General features: G+C 38.5%; 2 protein-coding genes, 1 long non-coding RNA gene and 1 pseudogene across 3 annotated transcripts; 3 read left to right on the top strand and 1 right to left on the bottom strand.

Moving 5' to 3' along the window:
- The first annotated feature begins 679 nt into the window (after window positions 1-679).
- Window positions 680-6444, top strand: LOC126799804 (uncharacterized). Its single transcript, XR_007672655.1, has 3 exons — window positions 680-1191; window positions 3470-3528; window positions 6355-6444. It is a non-coding gene; the product is annotated as an uncharacterized LOC126799804 (long non-coding RNA).
- A 1552-nt stretch (window positions 6445-7996) lies between these two features.
- Window positions 7997-9323, top strand: LOC126799798 (LRR receptor-like serine/threonine-protein kinase RGI5). The gene has a single exon (XM_050527060.1). The coding sequence runs from the start codon at window positions 7997-7999 to the stop codon at window positions 9239-9241; it is 1245 nt and encodes a 414-aa protein (XP_050383017.1). The 3' UTR covers window positions 9242-9323.
- A 1373-nt stretch (window positions 9324-10696) lies between these two features.
- LOC126799797 (RCC1 domain-containing protein RUG3, mitochondrial) lies at window positions 10697-14208 on the bottom strand. Its single transcript, XM_050527059.1, has 7 exons — window positions 13652-14208; window positions 13186-13325; window positions 12773-12967; window positions 12169-12297; window positions 11918-12073; window positions 11351-11531; window positions 10697-11223 (listed from the first exon to the last, which is right to left on the bottom strand). Exons 1-7 carry the CDS (start codon window positions 14167-14169, stop codon window positions 11205-11207), a joined length of 1338 nt encoding a protein of 445 aa, XP_050383016.1. The 5' UTR covers window positions 14170-14208; the 3' UTR covers window positions 10697-11204.
- A 1524-nt stretch (window positions 14209-15732) lies between these two features.
- Window positions 15733-18068, top strand: LOC126799803 (WAT1-related protein At5g07050-like; annotated as a pseudogene).
- Window positions 18069-18328: the final 260 nt, after the last annotated feature.

Genomic DNA, 18328 nt, shown 5'->3' with positions numbered 1-18328 from the left:
AACCAACAAATTAAACTAAAACTAAAAACATAATATAGCATATAGCATAAACTAGCCCACAAGAGGAGCCTAAGCCCAAGTCTCAATTTGGGGATAAGAGGAAACGCGCAGTAACCAAGTCTAAACTGATCCACTACCTGCCGCGGTCAACTTGTAACCTACGCCGCCATGTCCGCACTGCTGGACCACCAACCACATCAACCCTCCACTTCTCCTTACGGACCCTCCACCACCCATGTTAGTTCCCATATCAGATCTAATAGGTTTGATCCATAGCAAACCAACTTGTTCAGAGCGACGTCACACCGCCATAATCCCCCCACCACCCAGCAGCCACCGAATTTGCAACGCCAAGCCTTTCTGCCGACCAAGCCAACGATGGTCAGACCAACATCCAACAGCCACCACACATTCACCCTTCCTCACCCTTGAAAACATCATCGAAGACTCCCTGATACGAACAAAGATATCGTTCAAGGATCCAACACATAACGAGCCTACATGGGGCTGATTACGCCCGTCCGACGACGGCGGAAGAACACACCGCCGAATAGGTGTGAGCCCCGGAAATATTAACAAGTTAAGTTGAGGTCGTTAGTGACTATTTTACAATATTAGTAATTAATTAAAATAAATGTTCGAGAATATTTTTTAGAGTTTTCGGATATTTGATTTTCTTGGATTTCCGAATTATTTATAATGATTTTTCCAAAGTTTGGAAATATCAAGAATTTATTTGGAAAATCTGGAATTTGTAATGGTGCGATCTTGGCCGAGAAAATTGATCAAGTTATCTCAACCATTGGATTTGAGCCACATATTTATATTGGTGAGATAAGTATTCATTCTGTAGCTTTTTTGGGAGAAACAGATCAACCCTTGCAACCTCCTATCGCGACCAGCGAGACCATCGATCCTTCTCCGCCGTTAGCTTTTCTCCGGCCGCCGCTTCACCTCCATTCAAGTCCCGTCATCGCCGCCGACGCTCTCAGCCCCAGTTTCTCCCGACCGGCGACCATGGATGAAGGATTTGCGGTGAGCGGTGTCAAGCTTTCGGGTGCCATCGACGTTCTCTTCTCTTTTTTGTATTGAAGCAAGATTATGAGCTTGGAGCTTAGATTGAAATCAGGTCTGGTAGTGGGAGATATCAAAGGAAGTGAAGCTGAAACTTGGTTAGAAATCAGTGACCAGGTATTGATCTCTGATTCTTTTTCATGGTGTTTGTGATTTGTAGTTGGGTTTGTTTGATTTGAGCAGAATGAAAGTTGTGTTGGTGGAGCTGTTGTTAACGTTGGGTTTGTAGTTCTGGGTTGAATTCAAATGCTTTAAAGAAAGGTTGTATATTGGTGAAGGGTTAGAATGAATTAGTTGCCTGGATACTAAGAGATTTGTCAAGAACTTAATTGAGTTAGTCTTTCCAAGCCTACGGGAAAGTTAATCAATTAAGATGGGTTTTGAATGAAAGGCTCAGTATGCCTTAAGTTTATAATTCAAGTTTTTAAAGATTGAACTTTGGTGGTGGCATTCCGGAAATTGATTGAAGTTGCTATTGTGCAATTATACATATTAACATTTCAACTTGAATGGTGATGTCTATGATCAGAATATATAGCCATTTGGTGTGCATTTAGACTTGTATATATATTGAAATTTGATTGGTGATTAATGTCCTTAAACTTTGGGAATTATGATGGTGGTATGATGTAGTTTGCAGTGAAACTATGCAGCTCTGATTTCCTATTTTGCTGTAATTGAATGGCAAATTGGGAAGTCTTTGATCATTGTTTTGCCCAGCTGATTAGTATGGAGTTGATTAGGACTTTGTGGAATACATTGGTATTTTGTGAAGCTCTTAATTTATGTACTTAATTACAGATTTGGCTCTGTGCATCCATGCATAAACTGAAAGAGTTAAATAAACAAGATGGACCATTAATTATATTTTGTATGTTCTTTGGTAGTAATTGGAGCTGTCTGTGAGTGAGTTTTGTTAAATTTGTCAAGCTAGTATAGTGCGTGCTCACTGTTGATTATATTCTTGTACCTTGTATGTTGAGGGCAAATCGATTATGACCTTATGCTTGACAAATGAAGTGAATTTGTTCTTTAACTGGGAAATTGAGTTGATTGTTATAGGAGACCATGATCAGGGATCTGATATGGTACTCTTTTGCTTATTCTGCTTGGTTGGTTGTGCGGTGGTGGAGATACAATGGATTGGGTACTCATAATAAATTTATGGGTGTGCATAGTAAATTTATGGATTTTGTAAAATTACTATGCAACGGAAATTGAAAGTAAAAATGGAAGTATATGCATGTTGGTCTTGCATTATCAGTTAGTATTCCATGATTTGAAACTAATCTTATAATTGATCAAGAAATATTTGGATTGGTTGTGACGTGGTCGTGATTGGTCAAGTATGTGGTCAACGTAGAAAAGTGTCGAGTACACGATTTATTAATCGTCGTGATTATATATGATTGTGGTCAAGCCATTAATGACTATTATGTCGGACTAGGGACTCCAGTTACCCGGTGAACGGAAGTAGAAAGCTTGTGACTCGCAGAGTACGCGAGGGAAAACATTGGAATCCAAGTAGGGGTTCATTAGTTATCTCGATTAGAACTTTCCACACTTCTATTTATAAAATGGTGCATGTTGTGGTTTGGTTGTTTTATATATGAATGTATTAACCAAACCGTGAAAAAATGTGATGGTTTACGAGCGAGGGGTGACACTGACTTCCTTAGGTTCGATCCCTTAAACCTCCGGAGGATTTAGTTACACTAGTTGTGTGAGGTCCGATTTTAAGGAGGGACTCGAAACATTGTGTATCTTGGTAGCTAACGCTCTTGCTACGCTTATCTATTACAATATATCTGAGGTAAGGTCGTGTAGTTGGTCTATAGGACTGACCATTAGTTATTATTTGGATTTTGGGCTTGTGTATTGAGAATCTTGCACCGATTTTCGAGTCAAAACATGTTTATGAAAGTTTGTCATTCATTTAATTCTTTAAATTGATTTTTTATACCGGCTAGCCAAATATATGTTTTCAAAGCTAACCCAGACGCCCTACATTAGTGTCCACATATACTGTGCAATGGTATGAGATAGAGGAGGATGGGGCAGTGTGTGTAATCCAGGTTTCTTAAATCATATGTTCATTGGTTCCATTTTAGAACCTACTAATTGTTTGTGATTCTTGGAACTTGGTTAAAGCTATATTCATTTTTTAACCTATTCATTATTCTTGTTTAGCTTTATTGGAATTCTTTCTTAGAACTCGTTATTTCGAGTTGTCAGTTATACTAAGTTCTGGACGGACAAATGTATCTTTGAAAATAAAAATTTCACCTCAAAATTATTTTAGAGCTTTTGTTGCATTACTCAAAAAGTTTTTTTATAAAAAAAATTGTCTTGCGTTTCTTTGGAATGTAAATCAAGTTTTTGGTTTATGTTTTAGAGACCAGCGACACCGTGACGCGCTTAAGCTGAAGATGTGAAGTTTGGGGTGTTACACAGGTATAGTTTCTCGAGTGTTTTCTCTCTTTGGCCGCTCTCATTAAAGAAGAAGGCTTTCTTAGTCTCCCAACTATAGTTTTTATATTTTGACTGCAAGTTAAAATTGGAGTAACCGTATTGCCAACAAGGCCTATGCCAATCATCATATTTCTTATGATTAAATTGTCTAAAGAGAGATTTTAAATACATACCTTAAATCTCTTAATACACACTCATATTTAATACACCATTTATTTTAATTTTCATTCCAATATTTTTTTTAAATACACCACATAAAAAAGTTAAAATAATCTTGAATAAAAAAATCACAAAATATGTCATTATTGGATATACGAGGCTTTTTACAGTGATTAATATATTAATATATATATATATATAGAAGGCTTTTCACATAAGGAGGTCCTTATCTTAGCTTAAGGTATGGATTTTCATTTTTGACCAACTTTTCGATCGAGTTTTCACATCTCCACCGTCTAATATCTAGGTTATAACGTATAGATCATCTCCACAAAATTTCAGCCGATTTCATGATCGTTAAGGTATCGAACTAATCAAAACCAATGGACGTATTGAATTTGCCGAACCTGAACCGTTCATATTTTGAGTAGAAAATCGAAGTTATGAGTACTTTAACGCTTATGGAATCGGCTGACATTTTGTAGAGATGATCTATACGTTATAACCTAGATATTGGACGGTGGAGATGTGAAAAATCGATCAAAAAGTTGGTCAAAAATGAAAATCCGTACCTTAAGCTAAGATAAGGACCTTATGTGAAAAGCCTTATATATATATATATATATATATTAACATCGTAAGATGTTCATATCGATTCTTGTTTATTCCTACGAATCATTATAGATTGCAATTGTTTTTTTTCAAATTCTTTAATCATAAAAATGATTAATTGATTGTGTGAATATATATATATATATATATATATATATAAGAGAAAGAGATGAATTGATTGTTTGAAAAAGATGAACATTTTCTTGTTAAGAATGTATGAAGATGAAATTTAATGAATAATGAAAAATCATAATTTTTTTTCATGAATTACCTTGTTTGGGACTCTAAAAATAAAAATGATCTTTTTCGGTGAAAATTAAGGAATGAATTGATTGTTTGAATTTCACACTTAATTTTCCATCAAAATATATACTAATTTAAATTTCTCTGTAAATTTTTTTATTTTAATTGTTTCTAAAAATAAATTCTTAGTTTTGATAATTTAATTTGTTTTTAATTTTCTGAATTATTACATGTATCTATTTTGGTCATTCAACATACATACAAAATGTTATTTGAATTATTGAATGATAGGGGTGTGTATTAAGAGTTTATAGGTGTGTATTTAAAACTTAACTTGTCTAAATTATATCATAATTTATTATCCTCTTTCAAACGTAATATTTTGATTATATAAATGTAATTTATAATTACGGGGTTTGATCAGCAATCTTATTCCACTCCGGCGGAGGGCTATGACATCCTTGTAATCGGGTTTGGTAATGGGATTTTGGGTCTGGGCTCAAACTACTTTAAATGGGATGTTATTCGTACTGTGCATTCGAGTTCAGATTCTTCAGAATTTCGTACTCGTGTTCTATAGTTCCTAGTTTAAGCAATTTAGCATTATAAAGGATGCCATTTTTATCCTTTCAGTAATGGCCAATATCACTGATGCTTATTAAGGGTGTTATACAACATTACAACCATAACAGAATCAAACCCTATATATAAGAATAAAATATTGCTAATTCTTATGTGAGAAGTGAAAAGTGAATAAATTTCTAGCTAAGTTGTTTTGGTCTGAAATTTCTAGCTAAGTTAAGATGCCACAAATATGGTCCTCTGGTCTGATGTTAACTTTACGCACACTAAGCTCTGTGACCACATGCCTGAGCTACAGATCGATCGATCGATCACCATAGTTCTAATTACACGCCCGTATGGAAGGCTGGTTCCATTTTCTTTTTTGTCGGCTGTGATCGATTTGTCAAGATTGGCAATTGATGCCATCATACTAAGGGATCCCACACTGGTACAATTACAATTGTTCCCAATATAGAGGGATTGGACCGATTGTGATTTGTGAGTTATAAACTTATAAAGAATGAACTTCTAGCTGGCTAACTGTAAAACCCCAAAGATGATGTATATATAGTTATATACCAGCTGAACCTTCATCTTTAGCCAAGTATTTCGTGGCTGCTGCACTAGACCAAGACTAGTATTGTTGGTTGTCATTTCCTGCTTGCAAGCATTCGAATTTAACTAATTTCCTAGGCAAAACTGCAAAACGTACGCACCACTGTACGAGTCTCAGCCTCTCTATTCACTTTCTTTGAAATGTGAAACAGTAGCGTCTAAAGCTTAATGAAAAAACGCCCGGGAACTTGCATCAAAAGGCTTGTTTGAACACTTTTTTCCTAGAAAGCACTTATGACTTGCTACAAAGCAATTGAAATTCTTGTAGTGTGCTTATGGTAGTGATATGATACGAGGCTATATTGCTATAAGCCTATAACAGAAAACCAACACCAATTCCCATTCCTTTCATCATCGTCTTGGACATGGCGCATGCGCTTCATTTGCAGCCTTTGCCGAGAGTAGTACTAATGGACCTACGTATTCAGTATGCAATTCGATCACCAACATTTTCTTTATGATTTGGACCATCTGTGGGTCGTCAACATTTATAAACAAAGGAAACCACCCACGTAAAGCTGATCAATAACATGATAGCTCCTTCTGCAATTTCTTTTTTCTTCTTTTTGGTAATATCTAATGTGGTTCTTGGCCTTCTTATGTGTATCTGATTAGAATAGCAAGCAGTGGAGAATCTTTCCAGCAGTGGCGTCACGAAGTCTTGACCTGTGGATCTACATGTATTCTTCCACTTAACAATGTGTCATATACTCATATATACTCTTATATATGTTACTACCATTATTAATTGTTTTGTATGAATTAATAAAATATACATGGATTTTGATGCATGTTTGCCCACACTGGTTCCATGTGCATATATAGTTCTGAATCTAGCTTATTGACCAACAACATGTCATATTGATTAGATTAATTAGGGTGGCAGAGGTGTTTAGCTAAGATATTGTCTTTTGTTGTTATTTTTGTTTTTGAGTGAGTTTTGTCAATATTAATAAGTTCAGTTCATTGGTTAGTAAACAAGTCTTTCAAGTTTATGGATCAGTGTAATACTGTTACTAGTTGGTTTAACTAGGTTTTTATCAGAAAGCAGTTGGCATGAATCTTAATTTGGATCTGCCAGAGTCAAATGGGCAACACAATCAAGAGTGAATATACTGATTCTACTTTCTTTTTTTTATCTGATACTGATTCTACTTGGTTGGCCAAGTTTAACTAGAGATTGGGAAACGGGAGCAAGGTGTCAGATCAGTTTGATTATTTTGCGCAACATTGGTGGATCTCCATACGATGTTGTGCATCTCAATTTATAATAGGTGGGGAGATATTAGAAAAAAATGATCAATTAAATATGCAGATCTGATAATATCAGATAATAATTTCTGATTTTTGCTAGATTATCGAATAATTACAATATATACTAACGAGATTAGTACAGCACAACGAGTGTTAGTATACTCTTTGAAATCGGAGACTAGCTTCCTACCGATTTAGTGATCGATCCGCGACAAATTGGCAAGGTGGTGCAATAGCATTTGCTAATCCTTATACAATGTGGATGCATAAACAAACGGATGATTGCAAGTTCATCTTGATAAAATGTCAAATGACGTCGATTAACTTTCAGTGCTACGTACTACAATCTTATATAAAAACTTGAAAAAAACATGATTAAGTAATTTATGTAATTTATTATATTGTACCTAATTTTATGACTATATATATATATATATGATACTGATGAACCATCAATTTATCATCAAATTAAGAGCAATTTAATCAAGGTGTATGTTGAAGACTTAAACCATAGTAATCGATGCATGCTTGGTAAACTTTATTCTGACATCAATTTCTCTGCTACTATATATATCCATGATTCCATAATCATCGTTTGTTAATTGCAAGCACGTTAATGTAAAGCGAAAAAAAAGTTGATAACCCACCATGGTCGATCACCAGAAACTCAGAAAGTATGATTCAGGCCAATTAAGTATGATCTAATAACCAGTAAAGCTTTAACAACCACCCTCACCCTCCTAAGTACTAACCACTAAAAGCTCACAATCATGGAGATCCATATTAAGCCACTCATCATAAACCCCAACCGACGCTATTCTCAAATATGTATCTATATAAGCCAATGCCAATAAATACCACTCGTCGACCCAAATAAATACGCCGTGACAAATCTCAACGGTTATATCGTCATCATATGTAAAATATACCTCGATCTCTTCTTCTTTGTGTTCCTCCTCATCTCTCACTCAAATTAGCTCAGTCACTCAGTCTGTCAGTGCTAATGGAGAACCCACACGCACTGCTTCTACTCTCTCTACTTCTCCTCAATCTCGCTCTTCCCTCCATGCAACAAAAGCTAGACCCCGCCGACCTCCGCGCCCTTGCTTCCATCAAGAACTCCCTCACCGACGTCCCCTCCCGCCGTTCACGCGCCAGCTTCTTCTCCACGTGGGACTTCTCATCATCGGATCCCTGCTCATCATTCACCGGAATTACATGCTCCTCCCTCGGCCGTGTCACCACCCTCACACTCGGCACCGGCCTCACCGACTCCCCCGGTCTCGCCGGCTCCCTCCCGCCCTCACTCTCCGACCTCTCCGAGTTGACTCAGCTCATTCTCTACCCTGGTATCGTCACCGGTCCGATACCAACCCAGCTCGGCCGCCTAGTCAATCTCCGTGTCATTTCTTTAACCAACAACCGTCTCACCGGTCAGGTTCCCGCCACCCTCTCCCTCCTCAACAACCTCCACACTCTCGACCTCAGCTTCAACCGCCTCACCGGCTCCGTCCCTTCGGCACTGACCCGTCTCCCAATGCTTAAAGTCCTCATTCTCTCCTCCAATGACATCTCCGGCGACATTCCCGCCGTCGTGTCCCAGCTCCTCCATCTCGACTTCAGTAACAACAAACTCACCGGCCAGCTTCCCCAACAGCTCCCCTCCACCCTCCGCTACATCTCCCTCGCCAGTAACGAGTTGTTAGGACCCATCTCCGGCATGGACACCCTCTCCGACTTGGTGCACCTCGACCTCAGCATGAACAGATTCAGCGGGGCCCTCCCGGCGTCGCTGTTCCGTACTTCATTACCATCTCTGATGCTGCAACGGAACAATCTCTCCGGGTGGGTCCCATTGGTGGTCCCTGCAGCGGAGGATCAGCCTCAGCCTCCATCGTACGGCGAGGGCTCTATCGTGGACTTGAGCCACAACGCGCTCACGGGTGAGCTGTCGCCGATCTTGGCAGGCGTGGAGAGCCTGTATTTGAATAACAACCGTCTGATTGGGACCGTTCCGAGGGCGTATGTTAAGAGCGCGTACGTAGGCACCACCAGAACATTGTACTTGCAACACAATTACATATCGAAATTTCCGGTGGAACCCGGGTCGGCATTGCCGGATACGGTATCTTTGTGCTTGAGTTACAACTGCATGGTGCCGCCGATCGGACTTGCGGCGTGCCCTTCCAGCGCGGGCACGGAGCTGTCGCGGCCGGCTTCGCAGTGTTCGGTGTTTAACTACGGCTAGCTAGCTAGTAGCTACATTGGTGTACATGGTGGGAAATTGGTCTTACATAGGCTGCAAGTTAGATAATATGAGCAGCAACGAAAGTTTGTAGAACATAATATCATTATAATCATATATATCCAACCACGTCAAATCTTTGTATTAGCTTGTGTCCATATACAATTGTAAAGAAAGTACCTTATATTGCTAGTGTACGTCTTTTCTTAATAAAGTTGTTTTCAAATCATATCTCAAAATACAAATATAAACCATGGTTTTGTCGTGCTAATCCGCGCATGATATACCTTATTAGAAATCGCACTTGAAATGTCGAAAAACAAAAAGGTGCTAAAGCAAAATTTCAAGCCGGAGATTGCTGAATGTTTACTAGTGAGCACAGTGATGCAAGCCGAGAACGGCGCGATTGAACGGAAGCTAAATCGGCTGTTGGGACTAACCGGTACTTAAGTTCAGACTCAGAAGCACTCAAACTCCCGAAGATCAACCCGCACTTGGGTTTATTACTGGTTTCTCTTAACAAAAAGAGAGAAGTTATTACTTGTTTATGAAGTGACAGACTAGGAGTGGTAGAACAGCATAGAACAGATCAAGATAGTGTAAAAGTAAGTTTCCCGTTGTAAATTGAATCATGCAAGAGAAGGGAAAGTATTAATGGGGGTCGGAGGGACATGGTTCGTAAATGTTTGTCGTGAGGGGTGTGAATAAGATTGGAGCCAGAGAGAGTGAGAATAATTCAAGTTTGTCACGCCACCAAACGATCATCACAGACTCTTCACAGGAGGAGGGAGTGGTCCACTGTCACGTTTATATGTTGTCTGCTCGTCTCTCTGGGGATCAAATAGAACCAAGGAAACCCATTCCACAAGCAAGTGAAGTTTACCCTACTCAGGTCACAGGTGGGCTAAAAACTCCCAACGTTCTTATGATGATTTGTTTTCTTACCAGATGGTTTAAACTTTAAAACACAAGGCAATGGTAGTGGAGGTCTCCACCAGAAACGATAGGGTGCTGCGTTTACAGAGAAGAGTGGACCAAGATAAGTTCACGCTGCGGAAACCAAGTTTACAGCCGTGGCTGTGAAGCCAAAGGACAGCAGTGATGTGTGTTCCCACGTTCTGTCATGGAAGTTACAATACCTCGAATCTCATCACATCACCAAATGGTTGCTAAAGAAAGCAAAACAAAGCAACCGCAGCTATGTACTTTGATACTCAAGAAAAGCCATGCCTTAATCTTTAACGATGTCACTAGGTAAAAGTTTAAGTGTTGTCCATAGCTAAAATGGCAGTGAACATCAGAAAATCAGAGCAGAGCAGCGTACCACTGAATCACTAGATGACTGGGAAAGTGGAAATCCCACTCTCAAACGAGAAAAAAAAGTAATTGTAAAGACATCATGAGAAAATATAAAGACAATATACTTGAGTCAGATTTATACTCTAATTGATATGCACTGCAGAAAGTACAGAGAATTCATAATTTATCTCCTCTTTTAGCAACTGAACAGCCTGAGTATAAACTTTGAACTAAGATTGTAGTAAAATCTGGGCAAAATCTCAGACTGGTACAAGTAACTAGGGCAACAGTGGGAACAGGGGCGTTACAGGAATAATACACAATAGGGTAGGACTATTTACCACCTCTGCCATAATTCAGAAAAAAGAAAAAGAAAAAAAAAGGGATAACTCTCATGGATACAATAATTGTGTTCTGTCAAGTGTCATCAGATCTCGCAGCAGGCTCTGAAGCATAGCATTTGGAGGGGTTTGGTCTTGAATAAGATCAGTAGGGAATATCAACGTAGTAACTGTGCCAGAGTGAGAAAGCTACTTGCACTCAAGTATTCAAAATTTATATCCCGTATAATTGACCAGCAGACCTCAACTCCTCATCTTTCTCTCATTCTAATCTTGTATCAATTTAACCTCTTAATCATAGACATTCATTTCTCCTCCATTGCAGCTCACTCGGATGATTCACCCCTGCAGTTATGGAATCTATATACATCAAGCTTTGGTTTTTTTTTTTCACATTTTCTTTTTGGACCAAAAAAGAAAAAGAAAATAAAATCATCAGTGCGAAACTGCAAATAGTCATTATAAATCTGACCTTGAAACCAAACACATAGCATGAGATGCACCGACTGAAATAGAAAGAACATTGTGCGGTCCTAATCCATCATCCTCCATAAGAAATTTGACTTCAACAGGGCTTGATTGTATCTCTGGCAGACCAGGGACTCCTAACTGAGAATCTTTGGTGTATCCCCACATATACAACTTCCCTGTATCTATTACAAAATATAAGAAAATTCAATAATTTACAAATCAGAAAAAATATGAGAATATTAAGTTTACTTACTCTGAACCAATATCTGCCTAACCATGTTCCAAATTATCAACCATGCAACTAAGAATTAGCATATTCACACTCCAACCTCCTTTATAGTCCAGTCAGTAGCTAACAGCCCATACCAGACTACAACAGGGCCTGACTAAATACAAATCCCTATAAAAGGTTAAATTCAAAATCTACTTTTTCCATCTACTGTATGAGTCTGTATCTCAAAGGAAACACTCTGAGGTTATGAAAGATTAAATGCATACATCTATCAATTTGAGTGCACTAAAAATTTTTAATAAACCACAGCTCTAAAGAAGACAGGTATCATCTTACCTGTTATAGCCGCTGAAGATGATCCTCCACAAGCTATATAGATGACACGCTCATCAGCAAGAGCCTTAACAATTGTAGGTGTTTTTTGATTTTGCACAGATGAGTTCCCCAGCTGACCATGCCCACCATGGCCCCAAGAATATACTTTACCTTCCTCTGAAATAATTAAGATCAAGAATGAACCAAAATTAAGACCTAATAGAGACCATAAAATAGTTGCCACTGCAATCACCACAGAGCTGTTACTTTACCAGTTAATGCAATGGAATGGTATCCACCACTTGCTACCTGAATAATACGAACCCCTACAAGACTAGGTACGGGTTTTGGTTGCCAGCCACCAACCCTATCACCCCTTCCAAGCTCAAAGTTAGAGTTGGCTGCAAACATACCAAAAAAATAAGATAAATATGACAGTAGCACCACATAAGGCAAAGCAGAAAAAGATGAAGCCTAAAAAATGGCATTAATCACGAGAACAAATAAAGCACCAGAAGAACCACCCTTTATAGACTCTTATGACTTGCACATAGGTATGATATACCACATCCAGGTTTTGATGTTATTATACTCCTACCAAATGTCCGTGCAAGTTTATATTCATCCCCACAAGCTAATGACAAAAGACTCAAAAATGTTGGAGAAGGTTTGATAACAACACCCGTGTTTTGTCAAGCGTTATATTCACCAAGATACTATGCATAGATATTAAGTTGGAAAATCCACGATTACGAAGGTAGGGGATCCCTCTTTCCAATATATTCTTTCAGTAGGTTCCACACAAAATAAATTGATTAGACTCATAAGATAGACGGCATGGACACAAGAAAATAACATATAAAAGTAGCACCTTACCTCCCCAATTCCAAAGTTCCCCATTTTCCGTAAGTACCATAGTGAAAAACCCTCCACAAGAAACAGCAATCACAGGCATAGGTAATGCTTTCACTTTGGAGGGAATGCTCAGCCCGCCACCCTCATTTGGGCCTCGATTAGGACCAAGGCCCAATCTACCATCCCCTTCATCTCGACCCCAAGTATAAAGTTCTCCTGCATAATTAAAAGTTCATAGAAACCAAAACTGAAATCTCTTAGATCCTCCAAATAGAAACCACTATAGCCACACACAAAAAAAAGGGTGAGCAGCTAGAAAATCACGTATATGCAATGTTTCACCACAAATACGTTCTTATATGCTGTTTGAGATCAATATCATGATGCATCCTTCCAGTACAATATCACTCCAACAACAGATAACCATAACATACCCGATTCAGTAATGGCAGCCGTATGCGTCCCACTAGTGGAAACATGCTGTATTCTCCCACTCCATGAACCTTCAACCAATTTAGGAAACAATTCTCTGGTATAGATAGAATGTCCGAGCGCACCAAAACCACCATATCCCCTGCAAGCTTCATGTTTAATAACCAGAAACAATTAAGTCATCCAACCAAAAACATATATCAACAGAGCCATACAATGCACAAAGTAACTTGCAGCATCCCAAATGACACTTCCACTTTCCTACACTTGTAACAAGCAACCCCTACTCTTGACAAGTTTCAAACTTTAGGGTGAACTCAATATCACAATCTACCAAAGTTTCAAACTTTAATCCACCCTAGACTACAAAATCATTAAAACCAATGTGATAATAACATAAGAAGCACACATTTCTACAATGCAGGTAACAAAACACTAGAAAGGTGAAGTCTTTACTATAGTACTGACCAAGTATACACCTCGCCGAGCGTTGTGAGAGAAACAGAGTGCAACCCACCAAGCGAAACGCACCGTATTGAATCCAAACAGGGATTCAAAGTGGGCAAAAAAGCAGAGTTCTCATGCCCAAAACCAAGGCGACCGCCGTCGCCTTTACCCCAAATCCAAACCTTGCCGTCGACCAAGAGCGAAGAGTGAAACAGCCCACAAGAAATGCCGACCTCCAAACAGCCATTGGCGTCTTTGGGCGGCGTTGGGAGTCTGCCGGGAGTTGGGGAGAGGGTGAAGGAGGAGGAGGATGGGACGGCGAGGTTGGCGACCGGAGATGGGTAGAGGCGGATTTCCTCGATGCCGCCGCCGAGCTGGCCGGAGGCGCCGCGGCCCCAGGAGAGGAGTTGGAGGGGGGTGGTGGGTGTGGAGTCCGTGGGGGAGTAGAGAGCGGGGATTTTGGTCTTGGTGGTGGTGGTGGAGTAGTGGCGCGTGAGGTGCGTGAGGGAGCGGTGGCGGAGAGAGAGGTAGGGGCTCATTGTTTGTTAAGTGGTTTAATCGAATCGATCATTCTTGACTGGGGCTTTGATTTTGGAGGGGTTTACACTTTACAGAAGGGTTTAACGACCATGACGGCATATTAATTCAAATTATTTTTTCAGAACAGAAATAAATAAATCATAAAGATAGTGGTCTGAAGTATTGAATTGACTTATTGTTTGAGGCACATCGCATCGTAAATAATGACTAATGTATAATGTTTTGAATCGGACTTAAAGTTTTAATAAGTGAGACATATAATTACAATTTTTAAATGAAAGATGTAACATTCCAACGAGCAAGTGAAGAATTTTGGAGGTAAACATTCCATTGTAAATACATGCCTTGTTATCTCATTTGAATGTCCAGAGATGTAACTGTTCTGTTTGAATGAGTTTTGTGCTGAATTGCGTTTAGTTGGATAAAAGGCTAAGAACAACAATATATCGGAATTTCTATGATTCCTATTTCCAAGGGCAGAAGAAGCCTACACAGTAATTCTTAACGTCTTACATACTCTCTTGAACCATTTCAGTATTGTGAGCAATGGTCTAAATATCGGTTATTGACATCGTATCGGTTTTGTAAAATAAGGATATAACGGGGATATATCGAGATATATCGGATTATATCAGATTTATCGTTTTTGCTCATTTTTAATTAAATTTAATATATTTATAAACAAATACATCAAAATATACCAAATAAACTTGAGAAATTAAAACTTATAGAAGTAAATGTACTAAATAAACTTCATAAAAAAATATTTGATTGTTTTGACAATTAAAATACATAAATAGTATTAATTAATAAAAATAAAGGTGATCATTCATCATAAACTCTCTCGTCATTAAATGCTATCAACGAAATTTTCATTTTCTTTAAATTATTTTTTTCAAAGCGACATCGTTTTAAAAAAAGGCAACGATATATCGGGTCAAACCGTATTTGACTTGATTTTTCGGGTTGACCGATATAATAAACCGATAAGCAATTTATCGTATCATTTTCTTAATATCAAGAATATATCGAGAATATATCGAGATATTTAGAACATTGATTGTGAGACAAAGTTACCTATTCAATTCTATAATGATGTTGGAGTCTATAAAAACGACCGGTTTAGCTCACTAGTACTCGGTCACTGGTACTTTGGATGTGGCAGTAGTATCTTTTTCGATCATATTGTGTTTGTCCTGCAGGGCTTTATGTGGGTAAACCACATTAAGATATCAAAGATGGGTTGATATGGGAGAACGTCATTATGGAAAAGAAGCTCTATATTTGAAGGTTTCTTATGGATTCTTATGCTTCACTTCAAATAATGAGTGGGTATTTTGGTAGACCCGATTCATATGATACTAGTTGAACCATTAATTAGTGGCAAAAGATAGCAGCGTTCTTATTAAAGTGACTAACATAGACTCGTAGTCACCCAGCACTATCATTGTTTTAAATGAAGTGGAATCGTAGAAAGTTGTGAGAGCGAGACAAAGACAAAGCACTATCTGCAATAATTAGATCCTTTGCAGCTGAAAATTAATGATAAGAGGAAATCAGAGGGGAAGGTTATGCAGATAGTGGTGCAGATGGAAGAGCAAGAAGAGGAAGTGAAAGGATGCAGAAAGAGGGGCAGAGTAATCGAAGAGTCGAAACCTTACATCCTCTGTATATTTTCTAATGTATGCTTTGCAGGGTACAATATAGTCTCCAAAGTCGCTCTAGACAAGGGCATGAGTCGTTATGTCCTTGTGGTTTATGGACATGCTTTTGGAACTCTGGCAACTGCTCTTTTAGCATTTCTCTTTGAGAGGTTTTTGGTTTTCATTTTTCTTGGAATTCTTGGTGTTAAGATTGAGTCTAATTTCAGAAACTGTGTTATAATTTCTGCTGACATCTTGATCATAACTAACAACTCTGAGAAAAACTTATTAACTTTTCTAGCTTGTGTTTCTCATCGCAGGAAAAATGAGAGCAAAATCAATGTTCCAATCTTGCGAAATGTCTTTTTCCTAGGCCTCCTGGGGTGAGTAGAAAGAACCCTTAATATGTCGTGCCGCACTGATTGAGTGTTGACAACGCCAATTTGAATTAACTTCATAAGGTTCTGAATTCAGAGGAGTGTTAGGAAGAACACTGTTCTATATGGGATTGGAATACACTTCACCAACTTTTGCATCTGCCATGGCCCATGGGGAACATGATTCCATCTATTACCTTCATATTAGCTGTGTTGTGCAGGTAGTAGTATATAGGTCTGGTATGTGGTCAATGATACAATCAAATAAACGCAGTCCATGGCTACATGCAACTTAAACTCTGCATTGAGATTATTCAGGATGGAGAAGTTCGAAATTTCAAAGCTTGGTACCCAGCAAAGATTGGGGGAACTCTTGTTGCCTTGCTGGTGCAACACTTATGACCCTCTACAAAGGCATTGCTGTGATTACAACGCACACTGAAAGCTCCCACCAAACTGCAGCTACCTCAAAATCATCAACAGACACATACTGGATTAAAGGCTCCCTTGTCCTTGCTGTTTCGTTTTGTTCATCAGCAGCATTCTATATCTTACAGGTACTGCTTTGTTCACAAGCAATACTATATCATATGTGAAACAAATTTTTATCATAGATTATGCTGTTACATTTATACAAGTACTCCTATGCAGACATCTACAATTAAAATGTATCCAGCTCCAATCACTCTTACAACATCATTAACCTGCTTATCTGGGACACTGCTCTCAACAATCATGGCAGCACTTCTAGATCACAAAGCCTCTTCTTGGAAATTATCATGGAACACACTTCTTGCTCCTATGTATAGCGTAAGTACTCTGGTCACACGCCTTCAACTGTCTAATGCCTCTGATATGAAAACTAATTCGTTGAGGTATAATTTTTGCAGGGAATTGTGATTTTTGGAATCACAGTTTATGTTCTGACCTTAGTAGTTAAAACAAAAGGCCCAGTTTTCATGACAGCTTTTAGACCACTAGCTACCATTTGTGTAGCTATACTGGGAATACTCCTCTTAGGAGAAGCTATATACTTGGGAAGGTATGCTTGTTAACTAGAATTGATTGGAGAATGAATAAGGTACTACTGGATTATTTTACCCATGCCAATGGCTTCTACATGTTTTCAGTGTTTTGGGAGCTATCTTGATAGTTCTTGGTCTGTATCCAACTCTTTGGGGAAAGCAAAAGGAGAAGCAGAAGAAGTCAATGGATGAAGGTATATCTCAGCAAGCTATGGAGATCAATGTAGGAAAGTAAAGAAGAAAATGGATCTCAATGTACCTTACTCATGAAAAGAGTTTGTCCTCTTGTCACTCATCTGTATCAATCAGAAATGGTAATTACTTTACAACTATTGTCCTGAACTCTTTTAAGCCGGTGAGTTCCACACTTGAATGGTCATGTATTTTCTTAGGGGTATTTCATTATACACCCAATTTTGAAACCCCATTTTAAACTAAACCCACTCCAAAAGGAATGGTCATGTATTTTCTTATCTAAAAAGAATGGTGATATATTAATCGTGTATCTGCATTAAGATGGAGAGAGTAATCTTATGTCTATAATTTCTTATGTATGTCTCTTCCAGATCTAGCACTCACCTGCTTTTGTTACAGTTCATCACTTTTAGATTTTTATCTTTATAATTATGGGTGAGAAAATGGGAGCAAAATCATTTTTGTGAAATGACTGTTGGTTCTGCAAGAGTTGTTGTGCTCAGATTTTGCACTTTGTCTTTGCTCCGGCCTATGTTTCATCTTCTGACTTCTTGTTGTTATTATATATATGTTTTTGGCAATGTTCTAAATATTGGCTGCCTAGGCGCTAGACGGTAGGAGACCTGGGGACTGCATAATCGGGGCATCTGGGCGGTCTAACTCTATACTGTGTTCTCTTCAAACTGCAAACAAAACATACTCTAATTAACTAGGGACATTATCAATTTGTAGTGTTAGACCCGATTTTATGTGACAATAATTGAGGTCATTGTTCTGTTGGCAAAAGAAAGCAGTTCTTGAGGTGAAAAATCAGATTATAGTCACCAAGCACTTGCTTTCAAAATGAAATGGATTCAGAGAAAGATGGGAGGTATGCAGGAGCTAGAGATCAATGAAGACTACTATCGTCTATCTGCA

This window comes from Argentina anserina, chromosome 6, assembly GCF_933775445.1.
Source record: "Argentina anserina chromosome 6, drPotAnse1.1, whole genome shotgun sequence".
NCBI classification, from domain to species: Eukaryota; Viridiplantae; Streptophyta; class Magnoliopsida; order Rosales; family Rosaceae; genus Argentina; species Argentina anserina.
Note: the sequence above shows the minus strand (reverse complement) of the source record. Positions and strands in the feature narration are given on the sequence as shown.